This window comes from Megalops cyprinoides, chromosome 15 (genome assembly GCF_013368585.1).
Source record: "Megalops cyprinoides isolate fMegCyp1 chromosome 15, fMegCyp1.pri, whole genome shotgun sequence".
NCBI classification, from domain to species: domain Eukaryota; kingdom Metazoa; phylum Chordata; class Actinopteri; order Elopiformes; family Megalopidae; genus Megalops; species Megalops cyprinoides.
In genome coordinates this window covers 18,588,839-18,614,454 of record NC_050597.1, presented here as the reverse complement: position 1 = coordinate 18,614,454, position 25,616 = coordinate 18,588,839, and the positions used below count along the sequence as shown (strand labels likewise).

Below are 25,616 nucleotides of genomic sequence, written 5' to 3'. Positions count from 1 at the left end.
AAGTAGTCATTTATTCCATTGTGATTGTTTGTTCTTTCTTCAGTGTAGCAACTGTTAATGATCTGGAGCTGAATACTGTACTGCAACTGCTAAGTCAGGATCGTTTCAGCAAACTTATCGTTTTTACAGGCGACAAATCAAACGCTCGCCGAGCGTGACGTCCTCACCGCTAGCTAGCAGCTGACAGCCGTGTTTGTCATATATCTTTCACCGCAAGTTATATAGCGAGTAACAACATGACTAAATAGCCAAGGTCCACATCGCAAAAGGGAAAATGCGTGTGTTCCCGGTGAAGCAGGAACGCCGGCTGCTTCCCTCCACAAGGTGGGCGGCAGATGAAGCGGGCATTGCCTCCCGCTGCACGAGCCACAGCAGAGGCACTCCAGGCTGCTGACACAGGGGAACGTCTTTCTGCCAGTGCTCCACTGATTCTCACGCAGGGCACGGCTCCGTCCGAGTCCCGGGTCAGCTAATCCACGGGCGCCCATCTTGCCGTCCGAACCCGGTGCCGGGAAATCAGCAGCGGCAGGCAGGGACGAACGGTGGGAGAGGACATGCAAACTGAAACCCCTCCCACGCACATTATCACTGTAATTAAAGCGTAACATCTGGTCCCATTATCATGTGATCAGTGAGCACACAGGCCCAATTTATAGAGCACTCATTAAAGCCACAGAAGGGGGCACTGACTGGAGGCCATGGCACGTAGCCAATACAACTGTTTCGCTGCAGAACCCTACTGACGGATGGGACCCTCATTACAACACACTGTAGTTTGTGTAGATACGTACGGTACCAATGAAAGGTTTGGATACACCTGATTAAGATAATGGGAAACATGCAAAGACATGTTGTTCTGAAGACTTATGCTTAAATGCTCAAAATTTGTTTCTTAAATAAATGTAAGTAGTGAAGTTGATGCCTATGTATGAATTTCTTTCCAAAAAAATAATTTTAAAAACATTTTTTGGCTACTTTTTTGGCTACTATATAAGGTATTTTTGATTTGTTTAACACTTTTTGGTCACTGCATAATTCCATTTGTGTTATTTCATAGTTTTGATGTCTTTACTGTTATTCTAGAATGTGGAAAATAGTAAAAATAAAGGAAAACCCTCCTATGAGTAGGTGTGTCCAAACTTTTGACTGGCACTACAGGAGAAAGTGTCTGTCCGTGTGTGAGTGTGTATGAATGTATGTACTGTATGCCTGTTTCTGTTTGTCAGTGTGCTCCCGCATTCACTACTATGAATGAGTGTGTATTACTGTCGTTACCTGGTGACCAGGCAGCAGTCGTGGATGATGCTGTCTTCCACCAGCACCCCGCTCTCCTCCTGTGTGCTCACGATGTGACCATTGTGGCTCCACTGCAGGCTGATGGACGGGTCCAGGTAAGAGGCAGTGCACTGCAGGGGGAGCCGGTCCCCCCGGAACACCACCTGCCTCTGGGACGGGATCAGCTGAAACAGGGGCAGCTCCAGAGGTCCTGCTGGAAGCACAGAGAGGGACAGGATTCACTGGGGGACTCCTCTCAGGAGGACGGGATCTGTGCTCCAGCTGGGTTTGGTTGTCCTGTCCTAGGGCCTCCACCAAAAGCCTCTGGGGATTGGACTGTGCAATTCTACCAAACTCCCTGCTTCAGTGAGCTAGCTGTGTGATGAAACCTAAATGTTGTTCTTCAAATGGTGTCAAATACTTGTTCGGCAGTCACACCCTCACAGCTTGACTTTTTAAAATGGAATTATTTAGTCTCTCAGTCTTAAAATTGAACCAACTAAATTTTCGCCCAAATGGTTAAACCCTGAACATAGTATGACACCTTGATGTGAGCATAAAAAAATAATAATTGTGATGATGGTGACAGCCTGCCATATCTTGCCCTGTGCACATGTGCTCCTGCCGAATCTAAATATATGAAAAGTATCATGACAAAATGACAGGACAGAAGGTACTGTAGCCCCCGTTTTCAAGGCTTTGATACCATACATCCAGTAGATAAAAAGGGTGTTACAGTAGTCAATTATCCTGGGAAATATCTTACTCTACAAAGGAAATGTATTCAGGTAAGCCCAAATCATATTTTAGCTACAAGGTCAGCTAAATTTAAATTACACTGCAAACAACAGTTAAATATGGATTACTGCAATTGCACTAACATTCAGAAGAGACATTTAAGACTCAAATGACCTTTTATTGCTCAGATAAAAACTATTCATTTTTTAAACAATCTTGAAAGTTTGAAGACCTCAGACAGACCTTTCGGAAAAAAAACATAGAAAAAAACAATTGAACACGGCATTATTTCATATCTGTATTTACCCTGGTCTCCCCCACTAGTGGAAACTGAAGCCAGTGGTGGATTTAGAGAGAATGAGGAGTCAGAGTTAATGAGAATAGATGGCCATTCCGATGGTCTACAGGGAGAGTGATGTCATTGCGATTGCTGCGTAGGAATACCTCTTTTATGACCTCCCCACATTTGCTAAACATTCGGAGAGTGTTTGGGTAGGAGGTGTTTATGTTTCCACCCCGAATGTACGGTGGAATGGCTGTATGACACTTTAAATTACTAGCATGAACCCTTTCCCCCCTCCCTATTTCACCCCTCCACCCCGTCAGGGTTTGCCAGATGGATTCACAGATTTTCAGCCAAGACTTCATGCTCACAAATCAGCTAAAGGTGTCAGACAATCGTGGCGCAAATGTAAAAATTAACTGAAAAAATGGAAAAATTAAATGAGGTTTTATTACAAAGTGATGACTGTTGTAACTATATACCCTTGCTCTAAAAATGAACTTGCGTTGAAAAAAAAAGACAAAGCATCATATTATTTCTTCTGGTGATTTCAATCCCAGAGCGCAATGTAAAATTGGGGAATCTGCTGGCCATCCAGGAATAAAAGCCTAGTAAGGCTGTACAGTGAGGGACAAGCACATGTGATCTCTGTGGTGGCTTAATGCACAATAGAAATATGTTTCAGTGCGCCACTGTTTTAATGTACATTTTCTATGCCATATCACTAAATTCTGTCCATTCCATAACCATTATTTCACTATGTATTACAGTGACTGGGAATACTCAAAAGCTCTACCAGCATCTGTACAGGAGAACTGATGATTCCCACAACAACGGTTCTGATTCCTTCTTATCTGCTCGTGTGCGTTTGTGACCAGGAAGTGCAGCTGATTACCACTACAGCTAGGCCATCTAGGACATCTGAACAGCTACCTACCATCGACACAGCAATAACAGGCACTGAGCAGTCTCTGACTGCTATGAGATAACAAGTATTGATACTTATGTTGAGGAATGCACTAATATTCAGTGGGAGTAAAAACAAGCTTGTTGACACTATGTCCATATTATCCTTATTGTGTAACCTCAGCTCCCATGTAAGTTTAACACTTGTGGAAATCTGATGTTGCCAAGCAGTGATGTTTATACAGAGTTTATACAGTGTTGCTGCAATGTTTCCAGCTCTGAAGAAAGGGCTTTCAACTCACATGCTGTTACAGGTGGACCACTTTGTAGCAAAAAAAATTATGTCAAATTAGGCTGACAAAATTTATCACATCCTAAATTAGGATCAATCAAGCTGCAGTAAATGCTTAAATATTAGATTTAATCTGGTGGAATCACTGCTGGTTGCATGACTCAGTAAAAATTAAATACAAATGCATGATAATGAAAAAAGACAACACACACACACACACACACATACACATACTTAACCCAGTTCTCCAGCACTGATGCAAGGTACTGTATATTAGCCTTGGTTACTGGCCACTGGTTCATTTACCCAAAAGTTTGTGGGTTCAAAGCTCTGCTGAGTATCATTACTGAACAATGGTGAGTATGGTGCACACAGCATGGTGACATGAGATAAGGATGACTCAGCAGGGACACACTGTCACAATTCAAGCAGTGACCCAAACTGACCCTGTGTCCTGGCAGCCTAGAAACAGGGCATCTGCCACTGGGTGCCCAGTTCTGCTGAGGACACATGTCCGCACGTCTGTTCACAGTTTTCAGGACACGGGGTGGAGAGGGGAAGGGGGCGCAGGGGTCTGTTAGGTTATTAAAGAATTACAGAGCCTGAAAACTGCTAGCACATCATCTGCTCTGAGGTGTTAAGCAGTTGCACAAGCATCTGCAGACAAACAGAACTAAGCTGACATCTCTCACACTTCTCGATAGCATTTCAGTTCATTCTGCCGGCCTTCCCCTCTTGACCTGTCCCCATTACCCCAACAGGGGCTTTCAAAGTCCTCTTATATTTCCTTTCTTTCTATACACAGATTCCATTTGTCAAAACCATACCGCAAGTCCCTGTTTGCTCAAATGAGATGAACAGGGCAGATACTTTTCTGACCTCACTAAAGGAAGCACCTGATTCTTAAAGGAAACAGACTGTTGTTTTTTTTTTCAAAGGGGGGGGGGGGGGGGGGGGGGGGGGGGGTGGGGGTTGAAAAACATAAGACAAATATTCGCAGGACTCAACCCAAATGTCAGCCGTCCCGGGCGAATTATGTCAGCGCAGCAAGAGGATAATGACTTAAAGATGTGCTCTGTGCGTCTGCTTCTCATCACTAGTTCTTTACAAAAAAGAATAATATCTTCTTCCAAAAAGGGGCCAGAGTCAAATGACTCCCTTTTCAGAGTCTGCATGTGGAGGTGAAAACACTGCGGCAGAGGTCAATATCTCTTATGTATTCGATATCTCTTCATGTCTTTGTTGAATGGTTTCACCTTAAGTAAAAGGCTACACAGAGTGTTAAAAAATCACCCATTAAAAGAAATATATTTCCTTTAAATCAATCACATGCTGGCTGTATTTCAGAGTCCTTCGAACATGGGTCCATTTTGGTATGTGCAATGGGACGACATGATAGAACCCTGAAATAAACCCTCCTTCAAAGAAGGGTTACATCTCTGGACTCAGGATCTAAGGGTTGTGAGATTGAATACCTTTCACTTCCTTTAGTAAGGACATTCCCCCCCATGAACTTAATAAATGCCCAGCTCTACTAATGGCTTAAACCAGGTGTTCGGCCTAAAAAAATGCTAATAAATCTGTTACCCGGTGCTGAAGTGCTTGAGACACTTCTGTTTCTTGCCAAACCCTTATTTATATACAATAATTGAATCAATTATTAGATTAAACTCACTGATGGACCTTAATACAAAGAGACCTAGAGAAGCTCCAAGACTGACTGTGTTCTCTGACCCTACTGTAGTCTGTGAAATGGTCCTTCAGGAGACAGGTCACTACCACACAACACACTACTGTATGCTTCTGCCTTTGAATACTGACCCTTGCAAAGGCCCAGTTCACCACATTCACACTACATTGGTCTAGCAAAGACTGACTGGCAAGCACAGACAGAGCATCATTCAAAAGCCTGTTGTAGAATGAGCAGATACCATCTTAGGTTTATCTGGAGAAGACTATCTACGCACCCCTGTGTTAGATGGGAATTCTGGCCTGACTGTATGGAATTACACAGCCTTTCTGTTCATCCTTGAGTAGTAATATATAATAAAACACACAAACACACACAGCCATGAGTAATCCCACATACACACCAAAAAAACACTATAAGGATCCACTCTTGCTGACTAATGCACATTTCTCATCTGAACCTCTCAACAGAATTACTGCCTTCATGTACAGGAAGTTGGGAGTACGAGAGAAGGAAACGCTCAAACACAAGATGCGATTCCAGCAGCTCACGTCTTCTCCAGGAAATCTGAGGAAGCTTCTGGAAAGCCCAAGAACGCCCCTTGGTTTCTCCTTGTGGGAATGTGGTGTTCTCTTCCAGGCACTCCTGGTGAGCAACTCTCATCAGAGTGTAAGAGATTATGATACAGCCACATCAATGTGCTCTGCAGCTTTTGATATTTAGAAGGAAAGCCTTTTGAATAGGCTGTAACAAGCATCACACCCCTCAGTGCCTGGGCCCATGATTGAAATGGTTCATAAACTCTTCTGATTTATCACCTGGCCACAGTAGTGTTCCATTGGATATACAGCCATTCATGGGGCGGTAGTGCAGACAGGGCCAGAGACAGTGTTTATACTGTCAGAGCAGTAATATTCAGAACAAATCTGGTCTTGATCAGGTTTTTTCATTATGTTTTACCGTCTTCCTTAAAAGGCTCTGATTACTATATTATTGCCATTTAGCAAATACTCTTAACCAGAGCAACTGACAGTTTTTTTTTTACATGTTAACCATTTATACAGCTGGATATTACTGAGGGAACTGTAGGTTAAGTACCTTGCCCAAGGGTACAACAGCAGCAGCGCCCCAACAGGGAATCAAACCAGCCACTTTTCGGTTACAAGTCCTGCTCTTTACCACACTGCTGGCCCCCTGTACTTGCATACATATTTATGATATGGTTTTCCTTAATGGGCATTTATTCTATAGCATGAAGAAGGAACAAAAATACTGCAACAAAATAAAACAAATGAAGAACATGCCTATTTCCTCATCAGACAAAAAGCACAAAGGCCTCATTAGGAAATCCCTTGCAAAAAAATGTGTGAAAGCAGTTCTCTTTCTCTCTCTCTCACTCACACAGGCACACAGGCACACAGGCACACACGATCACACGCACAGGGCACAAACGGAGCAGTGAGGACTCACAAAAGGCAGTGAAAGCTCACCACATTTGAGCTGGTGCTCCCTCAGGCTCCGGAACTCCAGGCCATGCAGATGGGTGGGGTAAGCACATGGAGTCCCATTCCCAATGCGGACCAAGTTTGCCCGTGCCCACCGGAGAAGCCACTCCAGGTGACAGTCACAGTACAGCGACTCTGAACTGAAGTACCTTATGCGACACAAAACGGGGGAGAAAGCATGACACAGACAATACAGGTGTCACCGTGTGTCTGTGTGTGTACGTGTGTATACGTGTGCTTGCATACATATCCATAAGAAAAGCATGTGTCTAAATCTTACAGGACTCGGAGTGATGGCAGGTAGGCGAAGAGTCCCTCTGGCAGAGAAGAGAAGATATTCCCAGATAAACTCCTGCAAAAAGACAAGGCTGAGGTAGCATGGTAGGTCCCCACTGGAAGGGCTGGGCAGGTGCTTGCTGAAGGAGTGGGGTAAGCACTCACAAAAAGGGAAGGGCAACTACTGATAGAAGGGGTTGAGTAGCGAAATATGGGGCAACCACTGACAGAAAGGCTAGGGAAGGTGCTCACTGAAACCGGTGGGCCAACATTCAATTAAAGGGAAGGTGCAGCCTTGCAAATGAGAATGACACTGTCAAAAACAACCTTCTACGAGACAGACACAGTCTTTCTGATGGTTAAAATCATTTTGGAATCACACGGTTAATATTTTAGATGACTGATCTTAAAATATACTCATCTACTCACAATTTGGAAAGATTGCCGAGGTCTGAAAACATTTCAGGAGAGAGGCAGCCAATTCTGTTGTTGGAGAGATCCCTAGAAATACACAAAATAGTAATCTTGGTTAAAGGTTTAGAGAGAGATTCTATCTGCTGTAATTCCTGTTTGTGTGTTTGTGTACACAGGACCTGCTGCTCATGTGTGCCTAATAATGATCTAATGAAGTCAGACTCAGAGCTCAGATCTGGGGAGTTAAAACGACCCACTGTTTATTTACTTGGACATCCAGTGTGTAGACTGACCTTCTGTCACCTTTCACCCCACCCCCCCTCCCCAGAATCCCGGAGCACACATGGGTAAGTGTGACTCACTGGTTCGGGCCCAACATCTGGGTAGTTTTTCTATCATTGTAAAGGGCCTCCCGGTGTCGCGGCGGTGGCTCTGTTCCCCGCTTTAATTAAAGCCTGTTTTCCAGCAGCAGCTGTGGGAGAGTGAGCGAAGCGCTGGGTAATCACCAGTCAGGGAGCCCTTAAATTAGCGATCCGCAGCTCCGCCATCCTGCCACATGTGTGGGAAATCAACAGCGGATGCAACACTTAGGCAGAAAAAATATCCTGTGTATTGAGGTGCAGTTAAGCCATTTCCACTGTGTGTCTGCAAGTATGTCTGCCAGTGTGTATGTGTGTGTGTGTGTGTGTGTGTGTGTGTGTGTGTGTGATTGTGTGTGCATGCATGCATAACTGTGTGCTTGTAAGTAAGTGCATTTCCAGTGGTGGTGGTATTTGTGTGTGTGTGTGTGTGTGTGTATAACTGTCTGTTGATCTTAATATAGCCCCCAAGTGTGATGCCTTGGGCTATGCAAGTGTGCTTTATCTGATACATGGCTGAATACAAAGACCATCAACACAGGATTAGCTACAATCCTAACGTATCCTCCAGTATAGTGTGTGCTTACATGTGCCCCCAAATAATTCTTGACATTTAAAATATATTCAAGGTTTTCCAATTTAATAGGTGCAATAACATACGTTAGGATGAGAGATGAGGCGCAATGAACTGGGTTCATTCAGACTGTGTCTTGTGCATATCAAAATAAATTCAATGTCAATGGGGACTGTATTCACAATAAAGGGAAAAGAGGCACAAAATCGTTTAAACGTTTCACAGCACCATGGAGTGTGTCTGACACTAAAGAAGACCTGTTGTAGTCAGTGAGAGGCCTTAATAAACCAGAGCAGTCAACACAATTACAAGCATTTCCCTTTTACAGGATCACAGAATGCATAAGAATTGGTTCGGCAGTGCAGGCTCCGATAAACCCATCTCTGACTTCAGCTCCTCCTTTGTGTGAGTATGGATGTGTGGACGTGTGGGGATGTGGAGGTGGGGGGTGTTGGTGAGCAGAGATGTGGAGGTGTGTGCGAGGTATGTGCGGGGTGTGTGAGTGTGAAGGTTTTTCTGTGGACGTGGAGATGTGTGTGGGGCCTGTGAGTTTGTGTGGATGTGGGGGTGTGCGAGGGGATGCATGGGTTTACTTGGCCCTAGCAGAGAGGCCGTCATTACGCATCAGCAGTCACACTCATTTGCTCATACTCACAGCCTCTGCAGCGATGCCAGTCCACGGAACGCCCCAGGCTCGATAGTGCTAATTAAATTATTCTTCAGATCTCTGAAAGAAGAGTAGAGGAAGATGAGAAAGAGAGAGAGGGAGGGAGAAGTGAGACAAGACAGAGAGAGAGAAAGAGAGAGAGAGAGAGAGAGAGACAGAGAGAGAGAAGACGAGAGAGAATGAGAAAGACGAACACAGGAGAGAGGAAGAGGGAGAGAGTTACTTCCCTGTCACAAGGCCTCTGTGATGCGCATCATTACAGACTAGTGAGGAATTCCTCTCAGAGCTCTGGCTCCAGCTGATATTCAAACTGCACTCAAGTTCAAGAACCTCTACCCCCAGCTGACACAACACTGTGTGTGTGATATATTTGTAGGTGCCTTTGATTCATATCTATAGGTATGTGTTTTAAGACTTAGCCACTTGTGGACATGAGGCCAACTCTAAAACAACTCTAAAGAAAGAAGCGTGTGAAAAATCACCTCAGAAATCACCCAGAGCAGCAGCCTGCTCACTGTAGGAGTTGCACACACATAACTACAGAAGAACACTTCCTGCCCTGTATTCAGAGCAGGTACAGGAAACCACCTTTTCAATGGGAAAATCCTTCTGTATATCCATCTGCACTAGTTGTATATTCACTTACATATACAACAGCAACCACCTTCCCATCTGAACTCTCTGAGCACAAGGGCAAACACCCCAAGAACAACACTGCCACAACGCTGTGGACACATTGCCAGAGTTATGTGCCGGCTGCCCTCAGTCCCACAGGAAATAAGGAGGAGCTCTTTAATTCACTGGCTGCAGAGACATTTCTCAGTTTATCTCTTCCTCATGTCCCTCCTGCTCTCTATTCCAGAGCGTCCATCACAGATCACCCAAACGGCGCTCGCTTGTACCATTTTCGGAAATTAGTTTCTTCCTGAGCTCCTAAGGACCCGGGAGTTTTCATACTTTGTTATACTTAAGGAAACTTGTGGCCTGGTTTCCTGCCGCAGGGCGCTGATCCTCCAGTGTGCTGCTGGCTTTCTGAGCGCCACTCCGCACCGCTGCTATTCCTGCAGGGGCCGAGCTCACATCCCCCAGGTCTAATGATAGAATCGCACAATCACTCTGCCAGCTCTCAGGACCAGAAAACACACTCGCACTCCCCGCAGATCCTGACACATGCTGGGCTGGAAAATCTACCATGGCAATGGGAAGACGGTGACATTCACACGCTGAGGTCAAGCTTATAAATGATGTCTTCCATCAGATGTAGAATCTGGGACTCTGGAGGGGTTTCATTCAGTCAGATCTGATATTCCTCCTAAGTGTTATGATTAAACCACAGAGATACTTGCCATTGTTTTAGTCTATTGTACTTCAATGATATTGGAGACTCAATCAATATTACAGAATCTTTTTCTGATCATAATGCTTCCACAAATCTCAAAGTCAGAACTGTCCTTATTGAACTCTGCCCTACAGAACTGTGCTGTGCAGAGTTATGCCATGGTGAACATGTGTACTACTGAACTGTGTCATGTGGTATCAGGCAAAACATATACAGGGGTGTGTCATTATTAGGTAAGGCTCTCTCACGACATGCCTCTCTTTCTTCAGGAGTCACAAGTTACTAAAAATGGGTTTCATTTCATAACGTTTTTTGCTCTTTCCAGCCAGCGAAAACTTCCTGAAATTGTATCCCCATTTCCCCTTGTTCCAAGCCTCTGCCAGTGACGGGAATCAGAGAGTTTTTCTGAGGTCTGAGATGCACAGATGCAGTAATTCAGAATGCACAATTCAAGCTGGAAGCGAAACACATCTGCAACGACTTACAATCTATGATCTCCCCTACTCAGAGTCAGCGAGCCATAAGTTAAGTTTTTCTTCTGTGGTGTCTGCTTCGTTTAGGAGTGTCAATTAAGTAAAGCGCATTTACTGTGATCTTTCTGGTTTTTAAATAAACGCTGAGATCTTTTAAAAAAACAAGCATGCGTGGCCCCTCTTTATGTGTAAAACAACCACACCAACTGGTGTTGCTGTCTGCAAGTGCAGTCCTGCTTAACCTCAGACCTCTGTATAGCTGTGTTTGGATATTGCCAGATGCCTCATTATTGCGAGTGACATTACCACTGCCCTACAGTAATAAAAAAACGAATTCTGCATAACAAGTTGTTATGTGCAACTGTAACCATCTCATAAATCTCAAGTACAGTACAGTGAAGAATTTAATGAATTGAATGAGAATTCGCTCTATGCAGACCAGATAGCTCTCAGGAGAGACCGTTATTAATGGTTGATTGATGACTGCTGTCAGATTTTAATGATCTGTAACTCGTGTGAAATTGTTAGATTCAAGGCTAAAACACACTTTCTCTGCATGATTACTTCAGTCATTAGGAAAAAGACATCTCTTTACCTGGGTCTTTTTGAAAACAAACACACATTCACACGCACACACACATATTAAAACATACACACCCGCTGATTAGCACTTGGACTTGCAGATACAACATTTAGGAGAAAGGCCATTACCACTGGAGTCATATAACATATCTTGACATAGAGATCAAGCATGTTTCTGGAGTGCTGTTATCCAGTCAATACAAATTGCATACATAGAGATGAGCTGCTTTGAATTCTCTCTTCTTCAGTTGTCTTTAGTAGGTTCTCAGCTAACACAAGGTGAAAGGTGAAAGTTGAAGTAAAGGTTGGGTTGAGAGGTCACCTGCACCACTATCACTTCAACTCTATTCACTCACTCACTCTCACACACACACACACACACAATGGTCAACGAACAGCAGTGAACCCCCACAGGCCCTCCCTGTGTGCAAGTTAAACACTCAGCACCTCCCCTGCTGCGATCTTGCTAACTGGTCCTAAGGGCCAGCTACAGAGAGCTGTAAAACGGGCTGAAGCAGACGGAGATCAGCACAGCAGGTGAAAACGCTGCTATCGGACAAGCTGACTGCAGCATTACTGCCAGAGTGAAAACTTTCGCCCCACAAGCACAGCTTATACTTTATTCTTTTACTCCCTTCATGGGCCTGGACATACAGCACCGCCAGGAGGGAAAGCTGTCCTCTCCTGAGTTTATCCAGCAGTTGATCTGAGGTTGACTTTGATGTGCCTGTGACATAACATATGGCAAATATTCAGGAGCATGCTGTGAAGTTTCAGACAAAAAAGCACAGCACACTTCTACTGCCACAGATATGAAGAAAAAAAGGAGAGGAAGACGCAGAAGATGTAGGAAAAAGAAACAGAATAAGAAAAGGGCAACTTTAAATGATAGTAATCAGACAATCATTCATTCACAATGCGGTGCGACGGAGAAGACTTTTCCACATTTCTCCAAAATGATTGACAAGACCAGAGAGCGGCGTTCGGGCAGGATGGAGGGGAAGTAAAATAAATAAAAGTGTTCCTGTTTCCTGGCGGCCGGGGCCTGTGTGCGGCTGGGGGTGGGCCAGCCGTCGACAAGCAGCACCAATCACATGCGCGTCAGCCCTCTGAAAGAGAGCTAATTGCCAGGGGCAGAAAAGTCCAGCTGGATAAACTCACAGAGATGAATGTTTAAAAAATGAGCGTACTTCCCCCCCATCCTCAGCTTTTGATGTGAGGAGCTGCTTCGCCGGGTCCTGCTTCCTGTAAAATCCTGCTGTAAACTCCGCACTGGGCAGCTAATATTTTAGCTGCTACCGAGGTGACTCCTCATTCCTTGTTTTACTGTTCTGTACAACTTAGCTCTCCGCCTGTGTTCTGTTGACCCTGACAGTATTAAACATTTCACTCCGTGGCTCTAATGGAGAGATTTATCTCTAAATAATAACTGCAAACGGTCCTCTTTCACGTGCCCTTCCCATGGGCCTCCAGGGAAATGAAACTGTCTCACAACATTTCTTTGAAAAGAGGCCTGAGAAACACACAGCCGGCTGATCAAGCTGCAGGGATGTGCGGAGGAGAATGCGGGGGCAGCTGCCCTGTGCTGCAGGACTGCTGCAGCCTGGACACCCTGGAGAGGGATATTAACCTCTGGACCACTGTGAATCACAGACGAACGCTCCCAGTTAACATTTGCGCGCTTCATTTTTGTTGTATTTTTGTTGCTTTTTTCTGAAACGTCCTCTGCTCCTCAACGGTTTGCTTTTTTTATCAAATAAAAACCGTGAAACCGATTTCAAAGCCTACGAGGGATCCAGAATATATGAAAGTCTGTAATGAAAAGGACATGATGAACAGATATCTTTTGCCAGCTCAGATCTGGGCGGGACCATCCAGGGACACACACCACACACTCCTAAAATCAAAGTGTGCCTTTGAGGAGCAATGCCTTTGAGGAACGCATGGCCTTAATTACCTCTCAGCCATTCCAACATCTAAGTTATCCACTGTGGTAAATTTCAGCACATCAGCACTAATACACAAATACGTGAAACAGAATCTCAGTTGGACGCACTGGGCAAAAATTTAACGCTCCTCCATATTTTAGCGCTTGCAGTCCTGGAGGTTTTTGTTCTGCCCCATCAAATGATTAAGGAAAGTCTTGATTGAAACCAAATGAACCTATCCCCAGAGTTCTTACACTGTCAAGTGGTTTAAAGAGAGCTGGGAAATAGTCCAGCTGAGGACCTCAATCAATCCGTTGCACAAATTTTATTTGATATGACACTCATCACAAAGGTATAAGAAAGCCAAGAGATTTTACTTCATCCAAGAACATACCAAATATGAGAAAAAAATCTAGCCATGCACAATTCACAGTATTATCATTTATCATATCATCACAGTATTATCATTCTGACCTCAAAGGGTCAGAGACATTGTCAATCCTTTCCAGTCAGATAGAGAAGAGAGTAGGAACACTTCCAAACCAATCAGGACGAGACAGTACTAATACTTTCTATCCAATCAGGGAGAGACAGTGCTAATACTTCTCAACCAATCTAATTTCCTGTCCAATCAGGGAGAGGGAGTAATGATTCCCTACCAGTCAAGGTCAGACAGTATTAACACTTCCAAACCAATCAATGAAGGAACAGATGTAGTATTAATATCCACTCTCTATTGGCCCAACACACATGTGGTGACAACAAGGAAGTGCAAGGGCCGAACAAGTGTCTGTGGGGCCCGCTCAAGGCAGGACAGTCCAGTTACCCCTACAGCCAGGGGAGAATGATGGGAAATAACAGGACCTCCATTGTGCAGGAGGACAAAAGGAAAAGAATTCCCATTCAGAGAGCTGAGGGCGCGGAACAGGCTAATGGGGAGAAACGGTGAGCTGACAGAAACCAACAGCCGCGCAGAAAGACTTCGCTGCATGATTATTACTGACAGACAGGGTAATCATCAGCAGGCGAAAGGCAAGCTACAGTTACATCTCTTCACTATAGCAGGGAACAGCGACACGAATCAAACCCATTTACAAGGAAGTTAAATCAAAATTGCCAAAACCAAACCCTCAGCCTTATAAACAATCAATCTATCTTTCCAGGTAAATGGAAGGCCTAAGGTCATGTGTTCTATGGAAAGTGCATTCAGTTGTGTTCTGATGTCACAATCTGAGGTCAGTTTGTCTGTCCGGTCATTGTTGACCATCAGCCATAGCTCTGATTTTGATTACTAACATTGTTGATTAAATGTTCATCATCAGATGCTTTTCCCAAGTCTCTTGGTTACCAATTTTTGTTACCAAACATCCCTTGTAGTATATTTGGAGATAAGTGGACTCTACACTTTCAGTTGGCAACTGCCTACTGCACTGTACAAAAATTCCATTGCACCCCAGATATTCCAAACCATGACCTACATAGTATGGCCAGTACCCATCACCCTCCTACACTAGGTATAGTAAGAGTTCTATCAGGATGGAAATTGCAATCTTGGCTTTACTGTCATTTCTGGCAATTGTGTTTGGACACATTTCTGCGCCACCCAAATGGAGCAATTTGTGCATGCCTGTGTGTACACTCCACAGCGCTGTTAGTAAACTGACGACACAGTGTCACTACCATTGTAACAACATTCTTTGCCTTGTAACCAACAGCTAGGCATAAATAATTTTTAGCTTTTTGACAGGACTTGTTGATTAATAACCCATTTGAACATTCAACAACAGTCACAATAACATTTCTTTACCTTTCCAAATTATCTGAGAAGAGAAAGCCGTGCATGACTTCTGCAGCATGCCATCAGTTTGGGTGTGAAGTGCACTGGAGAGAGGAACGCACGCACTGTGCTTTCGGCGCTTTCTCACTTCGCTGCCGATCCAAAACACAATTAAACATATTTTCCAAAGCAGTGTGTGATTCATCCCCCACAAGTTCTGGTTTAAAGGACTAAAGGAGTCTATGGGGGGGGGGGGGGGGGTGTGAAGTAGTGACACATTTTGGAAAAATGAATTTTTATTTGACAAGTCATCCACCCAACCTCAGTCCCTAAAGCCTCAACCTTCATTGTTTGTGTTTTTCAATTTAAAAACTGAAATCAAGGGAAAAAGAACACAGGTTTCCACATTAAAATCTGTCTTGTTACTGAAAACATGACTCGCTAAATGAATATACACATTCAGTCACCTTTTATTTAAAGAGCTTCAATTAAATCAACTGTTCCAGGTGCAGGTGCCAGCGATTTCCATGTATATTATTTCTAGACTCAATGCATAGCTTTTGGCCCACCATCCTTCCTCTGTGATATAATCATAGCTCCACTTGGGAGTAACTGAAACACATATGTAACTGAGGCACAGAAAAACAGAGACCTACCTCCCTGTTTCTCTTTCTCCCTCCTTCTCTGTCTCTTTACTTCTACAGAGAGCTATACAGGGTTTAGTAGGAACATACAAATGATTTTTCCTTGAGTTAGAAAAAATAATTTAGGGGTGGGGGCTGGGGGGGGGGGGGGGGGGGGGGGTCAAACACATATTATACTTCCAAATCCCACAGACATATTTTCGTCCAAATCAGTCATTTATTATTTTTTTCAAGGAATCCCCCAGCCATAATAACTGCAGAAAGCATGGACTTTCTGCACATGTCTGGAAGCAGTTCTAAATAAAAGGCAGATAAAGGGAAGATGACTTACTTGGGTATTCTGCTCACATGGCCAGGGTGAATAAATCACAGAATTTTGTTTTTTTAATCACGGGCCAAATGGAAATCTGAGGCAAGATGGAACTTTTAGGTGAAAAACAGTGTTGATGAATAGGCTCCATGTGAACGCCATGAAGATGGGAGAGAAAACCGTCTCTTTTGTTTCATGAACACAGCTCTGTAAATCAAGCGGTCAAACCTTTCACCTCCTGTTACTACTCTATAACTGCATCACAGAACACACTGCAAAAGTATTTCTTTTCATAATTCAGAAACAGATACAACCACCGCTTATCCTTGTGCTCAGATGTGAAATACATATTTTGCAGCCAAAAGAAATTCTCCCTTAATTACAAAATCAAATACTGTGGACAGGAACAGAAAAACAACATTTCTACCTTCAGATCAAAGTGGTATTCTCTCCTGTTTAACAAAACCACACTGAAAGCCTGTCTGGGCCCTGCCATGTTAAAAAAAGCACTTTTTAAAACATACTGTATAAGCAAATCTGCTGGATCTTAAATGCATAATTGTACCTTAATTTGCAAGGCTTGATTGTGTGTCTCTCTGGCACCACGTTTAAATAACAGCTCATATTTAAACAACTTTCTCATGCACAGTTCCCTTTTTTCATTAATAACAATTGACCTCTCACCCCTACCCCCCCCTCCCCTCCACACTCCCAGTCCTTTATGATTCCGTCGCAGTGCAGATTATCGCCGCACTCCCTGGGTAATTTCTTATTCCGGTCCACATGCAAAATTTCCTTGGTTCGTTCAGATATTTTTTTTTAGCACTACTTCTTTTTTTGTTCAATTATCTATGCACCACCACGTAGAGAAGATTCTCCTGAGGATTCCATCTTATATTCTTCAATTGCCTCCTGAAGAATAATATTTCTCTAAAATAATAAATTAATGTCTTTTTGTTTTTTTGTGTGTCTCTTTTTTTGGGAAAGGGACCTGCGGATGAGGCACTAGATTGTGACATCACTTGGAGAAGAACATTCTGACATTCAAGATTGTCACTCTGTCACCATGTGACAATGCAGAGCTAGGACGTAGTGCACCTTCTGCTGGTGACAGCTCCTGGAGCTTGTCGCTCCTGAATGAAACCTTTAAGTGGCAACTAGTGTCCTCACTGCTTGGATGTCAAGTTTCCATTTTCAGCTTCTGCTCAGCTTCTGAGGTGGTTTCTCCGCATTGCCCATAGTTCTGACCTTTAGGACACTGAGTGCAAGTACAGAAAGCTCTCACTATTGAGGTTTTTGTATACAGGGAGTCACAAGAAACTACTGCGTTGAAATATGGCACAAGAATCATGTATGGGCTCTTTATTTCAATTACCTGATCAGTAAGTGTCAAATGGAGGTCAAATGAGAAAATTGCCATTTAGAACGATGACCTGGCCAAAACGGTCTTAGCAATCAAGCAAATGCACCTGCTAAAAACATGCAACACAGGCTGACATAAGCACAAAACAATAATGTGAACTATACAGAAAGCCTTAACTAAACCTATTAACAAAGAGATTAATAACACAGTACAATTGGAAATAGGCGTGGCACACAGTGGTGAGAGAGATACGGCATGCAGACAAAGCGGGACCCGACAGGACCTATACACGGACCACACTGTGCTAATTCACCAGCCATAAGCAGCAGCTGGCACCTCGGCTGGCATTTTGCCTGCGCTCCAACATGTCGCTGGATGAAATACTCCACTGGCATGATGTGCAAGCACAAGGTGTATGGCCATCCAGCCACAGTCTAGGGTCAAGTGCCATGCTATTTTAGGAGTCATTTACTATACATAAACACCAAGAACACTACTCCACAAATTAGTCTGAGTGGAGGAAATGGAGAGATTCAAAATCTGATGGTACCAGAATGGCACGCTGGGGTCGGTATGATTTTCTAGCACGCTGTTCTGTAAATGAGGAAAATTTAGGGAAAAAAACATGGAAATGAGTCATTTAAAATGACTGCGAGGTGTAGAATGGAATGGGAGGTTTGTTTAATGCTAATACTAGGGCACTAAAGAAGCTTATCCATGAATCTGCGGTATGGATCAGCCTCAATCCTGGCCTATGCTGCAGAGGAATAAGAGGAGCTAAGCATTTGGAGCTAAATCACAAACTTACAAGCACACGGGATCCAACCCACAGGGTGTAGTAATATCTCATTAAAAATGTTAAAACAAATCAATCATGCTGTGGCAACTGTGAAAGCCTGCTCTACATCTGATTTACTGAACTCACAGCTGCGTACGCACATGGTGCATTAACAGTAATGAGCTTTCACTGGCAAAAGAAGAGACTTTCATCGAACAATGGTCCTATGATCAAACAGGCTGCAGACACCTTTAAGGAATATGCTTAGACTGCAGACCACAATTCAAAGTGTAATTGACACACAGAAGAAAGCAAATAAGCGGCCAGTTAAGAAGAAGACGCAGATGAGTAAATAATGAACTCTTCTCCTGGGGCAAAATCAAATTACCCATATGTCCTTCTCATCAAAGATGACCGGACACACATCTTCTGAATGAAACAATCACTGTTTGGCACCTCAGCTCATCTGGATTCCTTCCTCTACCTTCCCCGATGTTTTATAATGTAGAATTATTTTCCTTGTAAGAAGGGCTGTAACTGATTTTATGCAAACTATAGGGATTGTGTGGGTAGCTGCAGAATGAAAGAAAAGGAAGATCACTCAATGGAAAAAAAGATCAATTACTCACAGCCTCTCCAGGGACGAAAGGCCCAAGAACGAACCATTTTTCAGCAAGGATATCTTGTTGTTGCTGAGAATCCTGTGGAGAGAGGGATGGAAATAGATTCTGAGCATTTTAAGGGAATATTTCCATATCCACATATTTCTAAATAAAAAGGTACGCAAATGACTTTGTGGTTAAAACCTTAGTAGAACCTGTGTCATGGTCTGATCAACACGGAGCCTTTCTGACAGTTTAGCCTGGTTTCAATCAACATTTTTCTTTCTGATAAATGAAAGTGATATTTTTTCAGTACAAACATAACATGTTAATTTTTTGTTACACTCACCAAAGTGTGTTTTAACCTGCACTCAGAGTAATTGAGTCAAAGTTTTTTTGATTTTGATTGAAAGACTTGAATCCAGGCCTTGGATTCAGTTCCTGTCACACTACCTTCATTTGTTGGAATGCTGCAGGTGCAGGAGAAAGCTGTGGATTGGTTAACTAACCAAAGACTACACAGATCCACCCTAGACCGGTCAGGGCAGGACTAGGCAGGACGAGCTAAGGCCAGATAGAATCAGACAGAACCTGCCACGACCAGATGGGACCAGTTAAACCAGGAAAAACTACCCAGAACAAGCTAAGACCATACAGATTTGACAGATAGCAGACAAGCCAAGATTAGACAGAACAGACCACAGCCTACCAAGTCCAGCCAAACCAGACAGGATGAGCAAGTACAAGATAGAACCAGCAATGACCAGCATTAGCCAGCTAAGATGAGACAGACGCAGCCAAAACCAGCTCGGAACATCACACAACATGAAATAAAACAACTACATTTGTGTGTCTACTGTGCGTCCTTATGTCTGCTATGACCCAGCCCAACCTCATCAGAAACATCATAAAAGTTGTGAAAGCCAGTAGAGTTCTGTCATTGATTTCCTCAGCCCGACGGAAAACAACTGTAAATTATTCTGACTTTGAACAGGGAAGCACCGGCCATGCGGCAGGCTAAGCAGAGAGCTCTCAGTGATTAATACTGTTACTCCTGTTGAGATCCGCATCATTTCAAACACGCTCCGGAGCGAGGCTTTTTTTTTTTTTTTTGGATTTCATATCAGCTAAAATATTGATCGCTCTCGCAAGACGTTGCATCATCCTGTCTGTGCCGGGGCTGCCCTGACAGAGTGGAGAGCAGCTCGGCCCCTTCTGCACGCGAGCAGGGCTGCTTTACATGCTCGGAGCGGAGCAGCTCCGGTTCACGCCACTGGCTCACGCGGACAGCCAAGGTCACAAGCGCTCCTCCCTCCCTCCACTTCAGCAAGGTCAACTCGTCCACTTCTGTGACTGACGCGGAGACCTGAGAGGGGCTCTGATTACGATGTGTCACAAGTCGCCGCTATGCCAGGTGGGAAGCTCTGCAGATGCAGGCGTGTGTCTCACATACTAATGCTTCAGGAAAAAAAGTCTGGTGTCCCCATAATGCTTTCTGTGCAAAATGCAAACTCGAGAAGGTTATGGTGAAATTCTAATGGACCCGCCTGATGCTCTGCATTCATGTAGTAAATGACATACAAATACACACATACAAACACATATATAAAGGTACATACATGTCTATCACCTGATGACGCCACATAATGTTATACCTGGTGTATTTTGCGACTATTGACCAGAAATGATCAAGAAAGATTCCATAGTGTAAGAAGTGCAGTGTTCTGAGGTGATAATTTAGTGCGCACATTCGAGTCAGACCTTCTAATGTGCAATTCCTGGCGTTTCAGCGGTGTCTCTAAAGAGATTTGAAAGCTTAACTGATCGGTGATCTGAGGCTTCGCCACTCTCGTGCTAATAAGACCTGAACCCTCAGAAGCCCATGGCAGTGGAGCTCCTCTCTCTTTTTTAGCTCCAGAAACAAATGACAGAAAAGAAGAATCACTCTTTCATCTCTGCCCACTTCCTCTGATCCATTTACTGCCGCCAGGGAGAAACCAGCCACCATCCGCCGGGACAAAACAGAAAGAATTTACAAATGGTGTTCAGTCTTGAGATGGCATGATGTCATAGAGGAACGGGCTCTCACCAAAAACAATTCCTGATGACGTCATCAAAAGGATATTAAAAAGCCACACATAAAACCAATAACCTGTAAATGGGGGTCAAATATTTGATCCCAAACTACAAATGAGATGTAATGATAAAACTTGCCATTAGTGTTTGAGCTGGGATAAATGAACGGGTCTCCTTGGCAGCCAAGTGTCCCCAAGAATTCCATCCTTCTGTCCTTGGCTGTATTCAAGGCCCCCCGTCATTAGCACCACGGGACAAAGAGCAGTGGGGATCAAAGCTAGTCTCACTGGATTTGAAGTGTGCGCTACAGCGAGTGAGAGTGGGCAACACACACACACACACACACACACCTGCACACATGGTCAGCTCAGTCAAACTGATGATCACTGTATGCTGATGTCAAATGATTTTGTGATTATCACAGCAATGTTAAAGCATGAAATGAAATAATTAACCTACTAAATACCGGAAAAATGCCAATACTCCTGAGGTGAGCAGAGACCTGAGACACAGAGAGCAACAATGCACCTCTACAATGCACCTCTAATAAAAATATATAAAAAACATATAGGAGAATGTAGTCTCTGCACACTTTGTAATACACATGAACCAGCCCAACTCCACAGTAATAACCATACACTGTTGTTATGTAAAAGACCATAATTTTGTTTGATACTGCAATATTGTGTGTAATTAACCAAATAGCATCTTAGCTGCATATTTACAATGTTTTCCATTTTTATTTGCAACAGTTGCAACAGATGTTCAGTCTGTCATGCCAACAAAGTTTGTTTTCAATTTCAGTTTTATGTTGTGATGCAAAAATTCTGAAATCGGCAATCACAGTACAACTTCTACTTAGATCCAAGTGTTACTTTAACAGGAAGGATAGATCCCCCTGGAGATGTCCTTGGTATTTACAAGATACAATGTGTGAGTGAGCCGCAGGAGACTAACTACCAACTTATTTTAGCAAGAGAGGCCTTAGAAGCAAGAAGCAGATTTTTTGCAAAATAAAACACCAACTGGCTTCATGTGTGTTTCAAATGGACCACTGTTACATCTTGATAACACTACAAGGACAATACACACTGCTACAAAACCAACAAGCAACTACAAAACCTGCAATGGCATCAATAATAAAAGCCTTTCTGATCACTGGCGTGAGGCAGAATTATTTCTTCTGCTTGATATACATTTATTTTTGCATGGCCAACAAAGACCATCTAATTGTAAACCATGACTCACACTCAGAAACAAAGCAGTATTCTGAATGCAGCCAGAGCTTTAGCACATCAAGACCTCTGGGAAGAGTGTGCACAGTTTAGCAAAGGGGGAAAAAAAAAAGATGAAAAAGAATCATTCTGTGCTCAGTCAAACGGCGGTTTTCGAGGAGCTGTCTCTGTGCATTGTGAGGCTGTCAGGGCAAAGAAAGCCAGGCTAAACTAATGAGGTCTTCTCCTGTGCACCCAGCACTCGAGAGAGAGCACTTTCCGCCGCTGAAACAAAGATTCATGACCAGTGGTTGAGTCTATAAGGGAGAGCTGATTTGTCCCTTTTGCTCCCTCGTTTGTCACACAGAGGGTCGAGCGCGCATGCCAGGCGGAGGGAAGTCCCCTTTCTACAGAGACATTTGTCACAGCAGAAACCGCGAACGCAGTGGCGATCAAGTGACGATGACTTGAAGGCTGAGACAGTTCAATACCAGAGTACACCAGAGTAGACATGTTAATGATATTGCTTCCTTAGAGTCAAATGTCTGGAACTGTTGGATCATAGTGTACCGCACATCAGTCCAGCCAGCGAGAGAACACAAAAAGTCCAGATGAAGCAACACTGAAGGCGTTTGTGCATACTTTGACCAGGATGACAATCACTTGCACTCTTGTTGTATGCCAATCAGTAAAAGAAATTATCACATGGTTTCACTATCTTGCAAAATACTAATATTGCAATAAAGTGATAGATGTGTCAGACATTGGTATTAATTGCCATTAATATTTTAGGTCTGTTGGGTTCACACACCACCCTTTTGAAAATACCCATCTTCTTTGTTTACTTGTGGAGCGGCAGGCAGGACATCAATTTGAAAATATATTTTAGTTGTAGAGCATTGTGTTTGCTCATGTAAATACATGTAAGTCCAGACAAGCTGCATTAAGGATGTCCATTTCCATTAAACTGATGTGAATATCCTATGGACGCAAAAATCGAGCCATGCTTTTTACCCCTTAAGCAGTGCATGAAACATTGTTTCAATATGCATAAATAATGACTCACTGCAAGGAGATCTGCACTCACACACTCAGAATGGAAAATTAATATCAGCAAACAAATAAAACGTTATTTTATGCAGGATGTGTTGTTATTATTATTATTTTTTTAATGGGGGTGCTCCTGCGAGAATATTAATGAGAAACTGGATTCTCCATTTTTTTGCTAGTTAACAAGCTTTAGAATCTGTAATCCAGAATAATCAATTAGGGATTTCACGGCCAAATAATCGACTGCTCTCATTTTCAGCCACATGAGTAAATCCTGTTCTTCTTCACAGTTTGCGACTGACCTGACACCCTGGCCCAGGTGGAGGCATTAAAAGAACAGCTGGGGGTGATGGCAAGCAACCACTTACAGTTTATCATCCTATCATCCTTGGTGCATTACTGCACATTTACTTTGTTGACATCATGTTTGTGACCAGCATAACAATGTACTAATTATTTCCATAAAGCACACCTTAAAAAGACGCTTTGTGCATAATAATTTACTTGAGGAATTAAAGCAGTGCATTCCCGCTCCTTCTAGAAACAGTGCTGTGCACATTCACTATGCTTGTAGATGATAAAACAAAACTGAGTGGAATCCTGTAAAAAAAAGAAAAAAACACAGTGACATCATTTCAACAGACCAATCATTGCTGACCATCTGCTGTAGGCAGACTGTGACTTCAAGGCTATCTGAGGGAGTCTGTGTGCATGTTTGCTTAATGTTTACATGATTGTCAACCCGCTGTGTGTCACACTGTGATGTCACAAGATTTCACTGGAGTTCATAAAGACACAGGGAGTTTTAGAGGTCATTCATTCTTGAGTTATTGTCAAGCTCCTCTGGCAAAGCACTGGATTTCACCTGCTTTCTCCTGTCAATAGTCCTTAGCAGGCAACTGCAACCATAATCCATGCATGTTGTAATGAACAATACAACGATGCAATTACGCTGTGTAAGCTATACGATCCATATGACAACGTACTGTTCCCACACAATTACGCTAATGTAGCATTAGACCCTATGAGGAGTGAAGCGTTGGCCAGGTTTGATACACTCTAACACCCCCACCCATCCAGGGGACCAGTCCCCCCCCCCCCCCCCCCAACCCCCCATGCGGTCCCCTGAGACACAAGCAGCCTCTGTTTGGAGAAAGCCAGCCGCTCTCCGCTCTGTTTACGTAAGGCAGCCCTGCCGCATGTCTCTGCAGCCCACGCCAGACTGCTGTGCAACCTCCAGGAAGTCTGCAGCTAAACACAATTGTACATTATGTAAACAGCGCATAACTAAATTCTAGAGTGTCCTTCCAACTTTCTATTTACAATATCAATTATGTTCTCCAAGGATAAGCAGCTTTCAGGGAAAAAAAAGAACAGGCAGATTAAATATTGTCTCACAGGGAATGAGCAAATGATTTCTGTCATCATTCTGTGTTTCTCTGATTAGTTAAAAAGGGGAAGAATGGGATTCTGTGGCGTATTGACACACCCATGCATGTGCCTGCATAAAGGGCCATTCCAACACAGCACAGAACTCAGACAATTTTATTCAGTTGAGTCTGTGTCAACACTGTATTAAGCGCTGCCCCCCATTCCAAGTTACTACAATTAATACTACGAATATTGACACGTATATAACTTATTTGGATGTATATTTCTTTACAACTCAGACACATCTGCAAGGCCGAACTCTGAAATGTACTCCCCCCCTAAAAAAATACCAGAGACTTTCAACTGTATTATTATAAAAAAAAAAAAACAGCAAAATGCAAAAAATAACTCAAATAGCTGTAATCCTAAGACACCAATCACACAAAACCAAGTAGGGTAAAGATCACAATGTGAACTATTCCAAACACCCCAAGCTGCCAGCTCCATGGTTTTCTGGCCACCTCTCCTCCGACATCCAACCTCTGTTATTCTATAATATCGGGTTGCTAGGCTCAGCATACCAAAATAACATATTTCATATCGGCTAACATTGACCTTGGACTCAAAACAGAGAATGTTCTAGAGTTCACGGTGGTATTAGGAGAGCTTCAATTAGGCCTCGGTCAAAAGCTGGGTGGCTGTGTGTGTCACCTGCACCACCCTACAGGCCAAAGTGGGAAGAGCAGTCGTGGGCACAGCCAGGAAGCTGCCCTCCTGAACAACACAGCAGCACTAAACATTGCTCATATTAGACTGTGGGAAATTATGTCTGTGCGTGTAGTTACCTTATAAATTCAAAAGACCCAGCAGAAATGTAAAGATGGCAGAGCGATATGTGAGGATATACAATTCTGCTGCTGGCATGGAGGGGAGAAGGGTCTGTGTCCTGTCATATTTGAGGAATGGAGTGGTGAGAGGTGGCTCTTTGGCTATGTATGGTCTGCTACTGCCACTCAATAAAATGGAAACATTACAAGGACACCCTAGGACTGGGCTCTAGGCTATTATTTCCATCTATTTATCATTTCCATCCAGGTAGCAGTGTGGTATGGGACTTAGGGAACAGCACT

General features: G+C 43.4%; 1 protein-coding gene across 1 annotated transcript in view; it reads right to left on the bottom strand.

Moving 5' to 3' along the window:
* The window catches only part of LOC118789995 (adhesion G protein-coupled receptor A3), a 105,228-nt gene that overhangs the window by 68,544 nt on the left and 11,068 nt on the right, over positions 1-25,616 (bottom strand). The window contains exons 2-7 of the mRNA XM_036546777.1: positions 18,803-18,874; positions 8,968-9,039; positions 7,395-7,466; positions 6,970-7,041; positions 6,675-6,838; positions 1,276-1,489 (exon numbers count right to left, since the gene is read on the bottom strand). Of these exons, the coding sequence (XP_036402670.1) occupies positions 1,276-1,489; positions 6,675-6,838; positions 6,970-7,041; positions 7,395-7,466; positions 8,968-9,039; positions 18,803-18,874 (666 nt within the window). The remainder of the gene's footprint in view (positions 1-1,275; positions 1,490-6,674; positions 6,839-6,969; positions 7,042-7,394; positions 7,467-8,967; positions 9,040-18,802; positions 18,875-25,616) is intronic.